This window comes from Cicer arietinum, chromosome 5, assembly GCF_000331145.2.
Source record: "Cicer arietinum cultivar CDC Frontier isolate Library 1 chromosome 5, Cicar.CDCFrontier_v2.0, whole genome shotgun sequence".
Lineage (NCBI taxonomy): Eukaryota > Viridiplantae > Streptophyta > Magnoliopsida > Fabales > Fabaceae > Cicer > Cicer arietinum.
The window spans coordinates 59,450,069-59,461,343 of NC_021164.2; the positions used below are offsets into that span (position 1 = coordinate 59,450,069).

At 31.6% G+C, this 11,275-nt stretch overlaps 2 protein-coding genes across 2 annotated transcripts; both read left to right on the plus strand.

Annotated features, from left to right (window-relative positions):
- Window positions 1-2,837: 2,837 nt before the first annotated feature.
- Window positions 2,838-4,702, plus strand: LOC101511037 (uncharacterized). The gene is made up of 2 exons (XM_004500467.4): window positions 2,838-3,749; window positions 3,842-4,702. Exons 1-2 carry the CDS (start codon window positions 2,902-2,904, stop codon window positions 4,476-4,478), a joined length of 1,485 nt encoding a protein of 494 aa, XP_004500524.1. The 5' UTR covers window positions 2,838-2,901; the 3' UTR covers window positions 4,479-4,702.
- Window positions 4,703-5,791: 1,089 nt separating this feature from the next.
- Window positions 5,792-11,058, plus strand: LOC101511343 (uncharacterized). The gene is made up of 9 exons (XM_004500468.4): window positions 5,792-6,011; window positions 6,851-7,057; window positions 7,768-7,844; window positions 8,352-8,405; window positions 8,893-9,153; window positions 9,263-9,325; window positions 9,528-9,596; window positions 9,688-9,733; window positions 10,586-11,058. The coding sequence occupies exons 1-9, from the start codon at window positions 5,978-5,980 to the stop codon at window positions 10,651-10,653; spliced, it is 879 nt and encodes a 292-aa protein (XP_004500525.1). The 5' UTR covers window positions 5,792-5,977; the 3' UTR covers window positions 10,654-11,058.
- Window positions 11,059-11,275: the final 217 nt, after the last annotated feature.

The following is an 11,275-nucleotide window of genomic DNA, read 5'->3' on the forward strand; positions in this document are numbered from 1 at the left end:
GGTTTTTTAGTAAAGAATACTGAAATAATTGAAATTAATTTTAAATTAAAAAATGTTATAATTTAATTATATTTAAATTTTTTTTTAAAAAAAATAATTATATTTTAACGGTATCACAATTTTTATAACATAAATTGAATAAAATACTTATTTTAAAATAAAATTATATTCTTCTAACAAGTATTATCTAGTTTAATATAATAATCAACGATGTCGACCCGTTTGTATCCACGTTACTTTTACTTGTTAATTTAAAAATGCATCAGTCTGAAAATATTCCAATTTTCCCATTTCTTTTACGTGCTGATGAACACGTTTAGTTTCGCAGCAGAAGTGACCAAAAAAATAAAATCAACGTACACAAAACCAATGAAGTACAGAATCCTCATACTTGGTCAAAGTATAATGTTCTCCCTCCGTTTGCCTAAAGTCAGTGGCCCACACAACGTGATTTTCATCAGTTTTCAACTGTTCAGTCCAATGCGTTTAGGAAACTACTATGCACCCTATAACCATGCTATTCGTTTGAGTAATTCAATTATTTGGATTTGGGCTTGTAATTTAACGGGATAAGAACCAAATCAGTGATACATTAATTTTGAGATTCGATCTAATCAGGTTTTTTTGTTACATTCAGGTTTAAACCAAATTAAGTGAATTAAATTCAATCTATATCAGGCCGAATATGACTTTCACGTAATTTACAAATATATTGTATTTATATATTTTTTAATCATCATTTATATATACTATTGTAATCTATAGTGTTTACAAATAAATTATCTTTTTAGTTTTTTAAAGTAAATTTTTATAATTGTTAACCGGTCTGATTAAATTGAATCAAACCAACTTCTTGTTTCTTAATCCTTTTGGTATAGATTCCGTAAGAATAGATTATAAATACCAAACTAAATGAAATCGACTATTATTTATCGGCTCAAAATTTTTCTAAAAGAAGACAAATCAAACCGAATATTTACTCTCTTAATCAAAGTTAGTTGTGAAAATACGCATATATCATTGATTATTCTTCAAAGCTATGCGTATAAATGTTGAACATTGAAGAATGCATGGTTGTAAGCTGTGCGTATATACACAACAAGCATATGATAATTAATATTACCAGAAATAATGGATGCTCCTCTAAGTGATAAGTGATAAGTGATAAGATTGCAATATACAATGTTATAAGAACCATTTTGATTCGACATATTCTTTTACTTGAATATGTCAATGGAAGGTAGTAATAACTCATGAATATTATTATATACATTTTGTATAATATAAAAAAAATGATGAAAATAAAAAACAAAAATATCTTGTTTCACCATTTCACTCCATGTGCCTCGGTTCATACTGTCATCTTATTAAAGCTATAAATTAATGACGTCAAAAAAAAAAAAAAAAAAAAGATTCCAAGTAAAATTATACTAGTATATTCCAAACTTTAAAAATCTAGCATATGTTCCTTTTCAAGCAGAATATAGTTCTTACACATAGAAATTGCCATATATGTATCATCGGAAAATCTTGCACGTCAACCAATTGGACTCACAATTCTATCTTAAATGAATAAACTTATTAACCCCTATCTCATTCTTATCAAGATCCCCTTACAAGCAAAATTTGAAAGTTGGATATGTTGACAAAATTTTCTTTGAAAAATCTTAATTTGAAAGTGATTAGTTGCTTAAACGTTAACACACTATCAACTATAAATTTAGTGGCGTAAACATTAGATTAAACTGATTTGATGGTTAGTTAAGAAATAACATATCACAACTATTTTATAGATATAACAGATAATTTTAATAGAAATAAAACATATTTAATTGTTTAACGTTTATGGTTGATGATAATATAAAAATTCTTTACATTTGTCGGTATATGTAAATTAACAGGAGAGCAACAAAAATTGCAATTTTCTCTTGAAACTATTTATTAATGTAAATCTGCCTCCTCCACCTTAAAAAAAAACAATGGTTCAATTAATATTATCGTTATCTGGATTATAGATATAATGACACAGGGTGTGACGATTTGAATAGTTTTTTTTATACAAAATTGGCATGTGTAAAAGATCACTTACTTATCTAGCTTTCTCACATCTTAGGCTCGTCACTCTCAATACCAATAAACATGCCAAAAATGGGAAAATGATAACATGGTAAGTAAGTATGGAAATTACCACTAAGCACTAATTATAACAAACATCTCATCTCACACGAATCTTCATGTGTGAAAGACTATCTTATTTGTGGTGATGAAGCACTATACCTTACTGTTATTGTATACATATAATCGATGGAAGGTACTTTTATTTGCAAACTAGTTTTTGCGACGGTAACATTGCATATGCTTATGGTTATATATATATATATTGGTGGAAAGATTTTGATGTGCAATAGTATATTTCTTTAAGAATGAATTATAAGCAAAAATAGACTAAATCACACAAATTAAAAACATTAATTGAACACATTTAATTTACACAATCCCAATAAAAAATTAAATCTATTAAATTATCCTATGTGATTAATAAATTAGATAATTAAAAATAGAAAAAAGTTACATTATGGAGTAACCGCAATTTTGCCAAATACACTAAAAATTCAAACTTATACTTTATAGAAATATTGCATATGCATGAACGTTTTGCATGTGATGTACTAGTGGTAATTTTTTTTTCTTGTCCAATGAAGCATGTTGCTTCTTCTGGTTTCTAATAGCATACTAATCATATATAGAGTAATTAGTCAAAACAAATAGCATATACTAATCAATATATATTCATACGTACATGAACTCTTATAAATTCACTAAATAATTTGCTTTGCACACCAATATGTGTGAATCCCCAACCAAGTGGTCCCATAAACAGAGATAAACTAATTTCCATTAATGGATTTCAATTTTCCTGATGTTTTCTGCTGGATTCAAAATCTCCCACCAATATCACAATGGGAAACAAATTCAATCCCCCTAAACATATGTTCTTCAACCACATCACAACCATTACTCAATCTCACCATATCAAAAACTCACCAATCCTCAAAACTCTCTTTTATCATAGTGGCTGATTTCAACATTCCAATGCATCTCTGGACTTCAAAACCACTTAAACCAAGTAGCACTAAAACCACAAATTTACTTGATGAAGAAACCATTTCAAATCTCTTTATTAATTTCGTCCAAGACATCTTTCATTATGGTTCAAACAAAAACTCCCCTTTTATAAGATTTCCAAAACTCGACTCTGTTCCAAACCTTTCAAATATTTTCAACCTCACTTTCTTCACTCTTTTGCTCCTCATTTGCATCTATGAAGCTCCTAAGAATATTCGTGCTACATGTATTTCTATTTTGAAAGACCATTTAACAGGTTTTCAATCAAGACAAGCATCGAATTTACTTATGAAAATTTTGGGTTCGAATTTGCAAGAACAGTGGATGCGTTCTGTGAACCTTGGAATTACAAATTGGGTTGGTGAAGCACGTGATCAAATTCAAAACATATTTGCAACACCTTGTTCTTTGTTTTCTTATGCATTTTCAACATATGGGTTGTGGAAAGTGCAATTATATTGTCCTGCTTTATGTATGGATGTTGAGAAATCCAAAAGTAATCCACCTGAGAGACTTCAATTCTCTCTTAAATATCATCAAGTTGAAGGTGTTCTTCAGTTCAATTACAAAGTTGTTATTGAAGAGAAGTGGCTTGAAATCATGGTTAATGTTGATAACATAAGGTAATATTAATCATATATATATATATTGTCCAATATTAATTATTAGGATATAATTGACAAAATTTTCTTTGAAATATCTTGTTTTTGGATAGGTGTGATGTTACCAAATTGGTGAATGATTCTCTAGTGAAGGAAAGAGGGGCAGGTGTAGGGGAAAAACATTTTCCTTCAAGAATATCATTGCAACTCACACCAACTCTTCAAAACCAAGTGGTGAGTCTATCAGTTGGAAAATCCTCTGAAAATCCACAAAAAGAAATTGGCATAGACAAAGGTATAGAAGCTTCATTTAACCCACCAAATCCCTTAGGACTCAAGGTATCATCTTCTGAGTCAACTACTGTTAGTTTAAAGCCATGGAAATTTGAACAATCTGTTTATGGTTATAGTGCAAATTTTAATTGGTTTCTTCATGATAGCATGGATGGAAAAGAAGTTTTCTCATCAAAGCCTTCTAAATGTGCATTGATTAATCCAAAGTCATGGTTCAAAAATCGTTACTCAAGTGCTTATAGACCTTTCACTAGACAAGGTGGTGTTATTTTTGCGGGTGATGAATATGGAGAAAGAGTGATGTGGAAAGTTGATAAAGGAGCTATTGGGAAAACTATGGAGTGGGAAATAAGGGGTTGGATATGGTTAACTTATTGGCCTAACAAACGTGTCACATTGTACAATGAAACTAGGAGGTTGGAGTTTCATGAAATAGTTCATCTTGATGTTGTATAACCTTAATTGGCTTAGGTGTGATGCATGATATATTTTTTTATTTTGCAAAACCAATGATGCCTATATGATTTTAATGTGGAAATAGCGAAATTACGGAAAACTACGGTGAGTGAAATACGTAAAAGTTACACTTTATGGTGGTTTATTGTAATTTTCCTAATTATATCATAAAATTAAACATGTACTTAAACATATATATGATTCATCAATTGTATGATAAAAAAGAATTTATTATATATTGATGGTGTTTTAATATTAATAGATGATGATTTGGGTAAAATAGATGATAAGAGAAAGAGTATTACTATTATTTTCTGTAGCTAACAATCAAGACTGGACATTTGATTTATTTATTTATTTGATACAAGAGAGTGCCGAAAGCCAAAAAAAAAAGAGAAAAAACTACAGATATGTTCATGGACCACAAGCCAAATTAAAGTTTGAATTCGATAACAGTCTTTTAAGTTCCAAAGTGCTTTCATGCCCCCTTCATAGTGTCATGGTTCTCAAAAATCATATTATAGACACTTTGCACAATATAGTAATGGTACTAGTTCCTCACCAACCGCTTCATTGGGAGCTGAGAGAGTTATTTGACAAATAATATAATGGTTACTTTTAGGGTTTTATTACGGGAATTAGAAGTGAGTTGTATTTTTTATTTTTTTTATTGGAATGAAATAAAATAAACAAAACAACAAGCACAAACTACTCTTTAAGATGAGCAACACCTAGAGTATCAGATAGAAAGATAAGACTACGATTAAAAGTAAGACGCCAAAGATATAATGATATTGTCTAATATGATATTAGAGAAGCATAAGGATGAATAGGTTGAACTCCATCAAGGATGAAATCAATTGATGAAGTAGATCGAGTTGTATGAAAATATCTTTCTTTAATTTTTTTTATTAATCTATGTAAACTCAATTGTAAGAATTTAGTCTTATAAGTTATAACATCAATAAATAAAATTCATGTCTATAGTTGTTGTGGAATGACAACTTGTGTCATTTTAATTCATAATAATTTATCTTTAGTAATTTTTTAAAAAAATCTTCTCTGTCGTTCAATATACTAAAATCACTTTTTTATTTTTTAAAAACCATTAAAAAACTTCCCATTTTAACTTTAAAAAAAAAATAGATTTTAGTTAATTTAAAAAGTTTAAACAAACATAATTAAACCACTAAAACTGATTACTTTTTTAGTTAAGAAAAGTGAATTGACAATACCGCCAAATCTGTTGATTACGAAGACTTTCCCGTTAGGAAGAGAGTCCACGTAAGAGTCATACGAAGTAAGCACTAGTCACATCTAGCGCACGTTAGCGTGAGTAAGGTCATAGATGAGAACGGAGAAAGTAATGAGTGTGGCGGAAATATCAAAGAAACACTTCCATTAATTTATCCACATATTGCTACTCTCTTCTCTTCATTCTTCTAATCTCTTCTCTCTTTCAATTCCCTTCTTTTGCGATCTCTTTTGTTCTCTCTCCCATGGACTCCTCCCTCGCGATTCGATCCTTTCAATGTATCTTTCTCTCTCTGCATTTTCTTATCATTTTTTTATTTGGAGCTGAATGCGATTTTCGTTTTCAATTTCTGATCTTGCTGTGTTGCTCGTGTGCTGTTAATTTGTTTAAGTTTATGTTCTATGCGAGGGAAAATGAAAATGATTTAGAGTACATAACCTCCTTTTTTTTTTTGTTGAAAAATTGCTGCAAATTAGTTGTACGAAATCAGGGTTTTAAGAGTTGGATTAGGTAGTGAGTAGTGATGCTCAAGCTAGGAGGAGAATTTTAATTGCGAAGAGGCTTGCGAGTTTAGCTTTGTGTGGCAGTGTGAGAAACAATTCATTGTTGCGGTTATGCTCTTGTTTTATTGTCTGCTTGTTCTACTGGTATTTTTTATGATATAAGAAATGGAAACAAGCTTAATGCCAAAAATAAAAAAAAATAAAAAACACAATGAATGCTCAAGGATGCGTTTGAGAAATCTCTCCCTAATTAGTAGCTAATTTCTGCTTCTATACAATTAAGAGAGATATTAATGTGACTAAATCTAACAGTTTTGATGTTATCTGTGTGTTTTAAGGGTTTTAGCTTATGTGTAAAAGAAAGAAGGTTTTACCTTATTGTGCCTGATTTTATGAATTTAAATTTTTTGCTTGCACTGGTATCATTTCTTGGTATTTACTTCTCTATCCTAACTTACAATATAAAAACATAGCATGTATATATATTTGATTATGCGGATGCAATACCATTTACCTATATCAAGTCCCTATGGCTATTGCTAATTGCATTGATGGTCATTGTTAAAAAGTCAATCATTGCATCCAGATCTTTAATCACTAATGTTGAATTTCAGATCCCATAGGCACTATGCCCCAAGTGAGATCCCCCATTGAGAGGGCAACTGTAATTCCCTGCCATAAAGTCCGATGGAACTCTAATAGTGGGATTTTTCAGCATTTGACACATAGTGAGAACCACATTTACTTTCACACCAGGGGGAAGAAGACACTGGTTTCATGTGCAAAAACAGTTGAAGCTATCAACACAACCAAGTCTGATGGTGGGTTTTATTGATTTTAAATAAATTGTTGTACTTTGCTTCTTTTTCGTTGCTAGCTGAAGGAGATAACTCTTATGAGGTTGTTTCCATTCTTAAGACTCAAAGATACATGTATCAGTTGCATAAAATTTGATCAGTAGACAGTAGGTTTCTATTTTTATAGGATAGTTGTTTTCTTTAAAAAATAACCTTACTTGTTATTCTGTTAGTTGTCTGCTAGTTAGGAGTTTAGTATTAACAGATCCCTAATTAACTAAGTGTATAAAAGAAAAAATAAGGATGCGGCAATGGTACAATGGTCAAAGATATGGTTAATATATAGTAATTAGGAGAGACTAATTCTGTACCTAAATTATTAGAAGTAGATATCGATAATTATAGTAGTTAGGAAATAATCACTATATAATAGATCTGTTGGAGTTGGAATAATAGTAATAGGACAGGATAGGAGATTTAGGAAAAGATAGTATGTTATAAGTTAAAGAAGGGAAAAGAGAGAAATTGTCTATGTATTTCTGAGAGAATTGGGGAATTAGGGCAAGATCTGTGGTTTCAGTAAATTTTCAAGTCTTTTCAAGTATTTGTGAGAAAATTGTCTATGTTTCTGTGGTTTCTGTAACTAGGGAGATATTCCCTAGTCTTTTCAGTAAATTTTCAAGTTTCCATGACATTCTTATTCGTTGACCTGACAATTATTCATGAACTTGCAGCTTCTTCGGACAGCACTCTGCAAAACTCGTTAGAGAAAGAGCAATTGCAAATTGCTGCTTTTCCTAATGGATTTGAGGTTTATAGCTATTCTTTCATTTTAGTTATATGCACTCTCATATTTCTTATTGTTGAAAATGATACTTTGGTGGGAATTAGAATTAGTATGCCCACAAATCAAAATACTTTATGTTGGTTATTAGATGAAACAAACACAAGATATTTTTTACTAATTGATACTACCTCCGGACTCATTATAAGCAAAAGTAACTTATTGCACATATATTAAGAATAGTGGTTAACTGCATTCAATTTTCTTGATGCAATAAAAAAAAAATTACATTTTCTAAACTACCTCTACTTTTCATTTAATTTTTGCATGGAAACTTTTCATTTAATAGTAATTGCATTAAATATGATGAAGTTAGTTAAATTTTGCTTATATTTTGGTCCACCAATTTTCAAGTCCGGAGGAAATATTTTATTGTTAAATTCTATGCAAGACTTCACAAGTGCATTTATCAATTACCATATTTTAATGCGAGTCTGATAAAACCCTACTTGTGTGTGGTTTGCTTATGATCAGGCTTTGGTATTAGAGGTCTGTGATGAGACTGAAATCGCTGAACTGAAATTAAAGGTGATCTTCTTCTCTCTTTGGTATTAGTGCTTTGTAAAATTTGAAGTATAGACTGGATAGTAATAAAAATATAACAAGGGTATAAGAACAAGTATAGACTGATTTTCATTTTTCACAATTCAATCGTGCGCGCACACACTCATGTGTGCGCGCATGTGCGCATTAGTTATGTCGATAGCCCTGTAATATGCTGTGTGTTGAACTTAAGTCAAAGCAGTGAATTTGATTTACTCAAGATATGTCACGGGTTTATAGAAAATCAGGTATTTGTGCTACTTTTGTGCATAATGTCCTAATTGAATTTATCAGTTTATTTTGTAATTCAATTTTGATCACAAACAATTGTATCAGTTCAGTTTTTCAAATTGTACACGTACCTAGTAACTTGATCTAACTGCAAATGTATAATTTCTATTGGTTCATTAAAATAGGCATGCTTTAGATGGATGGCACTGTATATGACCTTATTTTATTTACATTTTGACAGGTTGGTGAGTTTGAGATGCATCTTAAGCGAAACATAGGAGCAACAAAAGCTCCATTGTCTAACATTTCACCAACTATACCACCACCTATTCCAAGTAAACCTATGGACGAATCAGCACCTGCTACCCCACAGCCATTGCTGCCAAAATCATCTTCAGAAAAAACCAACCCATTTGCAAACGTTTCCAGTCAGAAGTCATCAAAGTTGACAGCATTGGAAGCTTCTGGTTCCAATACGTATGTGTTAGTATCATCTCCTACGGTATGTCATCTATTTCTGTATGTAATAATATCTGATATCACTAATTATCTCTGACTTGAATTATGTACATTTTGCAATCACTTATCTCTCTCTCTCTCTCTCTCATCAGGTTGGCTTATTCCGAAGGGGTAGAACAGTTAAAGGAAAGAAACATCCTCCTCTCTGTAAAGAGGTAATTTGACGTGCTCGTCATTGCCTATCCTCCCATGTTTTCAAGTCATCAACTTGTTATGACTTAGATCACATGATTCACTAGATGCTCCCTCCATTTAGCTCTCTGCATGGACTACAACTGTTATTTGATGTCTTCATTTCCTAATTTAATTCTAGCCTTATTGCATACACTCAATTGTCTGTTTTCAATTTCAACATAGGGTGATGTAATCAAGGAAGGGCAAGTCATAGGGTATTTGGATCAGTTTAGCACCTCACTTCCCGTTAAGGTGATTTGGTCTCGGTTTATTTAATTGTGGTTCGTATGGAAATATCTACTTCTCCCGAGTCCTGACTGGTTTTATTTTGGAAATTTTGCAGTCAGATGTGGCTGGAGAAGTGTTAAAGCTACTTCTTGAGGATGGAGGTATAATTCTTGGACCTTTTGCTAAAATATGCCTGGATTTATTGACATGTGACTTAAGTAATCAGGGCTTTTGGGGGAAAATAAGGGCGTAACTACTGGTCATCCAAATTTGAAATAGTGAAAGCAGTTGTGTGCCTCCGGTATTAAAATATAGATAAAGTGACATAGAAGTTCCTCAAGTAATCTCTATTTTAATGATTGCAAAACCTAATTATATGGAAGAAGCAAAGTAGAGAACTTTGTGCAAACATTAAAATTGAGAAAAATTTCCTGTTGTAGGAAATCCATTACATCCTAGTCCTCCAGCATTTACCCAGCTGTATGTATGATATTCTAGTATCTTGGCTGCCTAATTGTTAATGTTTAGCATGTTGTTATCATATCAATACATTGCATCTGGACGTGTAAGAATCTACGCTAGGATTTGTGCTTTCACAAATTCCGTGCACTATAAGAAATACTGTTATTTGTCATACACTCATACCAAACAAAGGGGATCTCGCATCCCCTCAACATCAGAGATACTTTGTCTTCCATTTCCATACCAGTGGAAATGTGTCTTGTATACTTTTTTATGTGCTTTTCTGATTGATGGAAAGTCATGGGATATTCATGATAAGTTAATATAGTTAATTTTATTTAACAATATAAATTGCATGTGTTCACATGGGTTTTCTAACTATTGTTGACTATGACTAAGGGGACATTTGGAGAAAGTTGTCTGAGTTTAACTTATTACATTAGCACTTGTATAAATGCTTAGAAAAGTTGGTTAATAAAAATAGTTTATGATATGCCCATTCGTTGCAACTTATTTTCATAAGTTTACAATTTTATGTTTATGGTTTTCAGAGCCTGTTGGTTATGGAGATCCCCTTCTTGCTGTCTTGCCATCGTTCCATGACATTAACATTATGTGATCCAGCATTTTCCTATTGTTGATGATTTAATCCTGCGGCACTTCTTTATCAGAGGGCTATTGGCATATTGGTAAATGTTTTTTAATAGATTGAGAAATAATTATTTGTGCTTACATATTGTGTGGAACGGGGTTCCTTCGTTGAAGATCATACTTTGTATACCAATTTCTCAAATTGTATTCTATTAGCTAATTCCAAGATCACCTTATAATGTATCTTAGTGAATGGACGCAAGCCAAAAAGACCTTGCACACTATGAACCGATCCTAGTACCAGGAGTTTGATTGCTTGGTTGCATTATTTTGTTTGTCTAAAAAAGGTGTAGAACTTGTTTTTGAGATAGTTGGACCAGAATTGACATATTCTGCATTGCTATAATGTATGAAAATGCTGTCTTCTCAGTAACCTCTGATATCTTCATGACCAGAATAGTAATACAATTTGCCAGTCGTATTCCTAAATGGCAAGGGCAGGGATTATGAGGAGGCATGTTTTCAGGCTGAACCATGAAACCATAATCGTATATTTAAGAAAATGGCTTGTGGAATCTGTCTTGACCATGCCTCTTTTAAGAATTAGAAGGGAAAAAACTGCGTATAAAACCTCAATAAAGGGCAAAATT

Excerpts from the sequence above, each read along its gene's own strand:
- LOC101511037 (XM_004500467.4), top strand. The coding sequence starts at position 2,902 with ATGGATTTCAATTTTCCTGATGTTTTCTGCTGGATTCAAAATCTCCCA. Across the intron at positions 3,750-3,841 it reads GTTAATGTTGATAACATAAG|GTGTGATGTTACCAAATTGG; the intron begins GTAATATTAATC and ends GTTTTTGGATAG.
- LOC101511343 (XM_004500468.4), top strand. The coding sequence starts at position 5,978 with ATGGACTCCTCCCTCGCGATTCGATCCTTTCAAT. Across the intron at positions 9,154-9,262 it reads TGTTAGTATCATCTCCTACG|GTTGGCTTATTCCGAAGGGG; the intron begins GTATGTCATCTA and ends CTCTCTCATCAG. Across the intron at positions 9,326-9,527 it reads ATCCTCCTCTCTGTAAAGAG|GGTGATGTAATCAAGGAAGG; the intron begins GTAATTTGACGT and ends ATTTCAACATAG.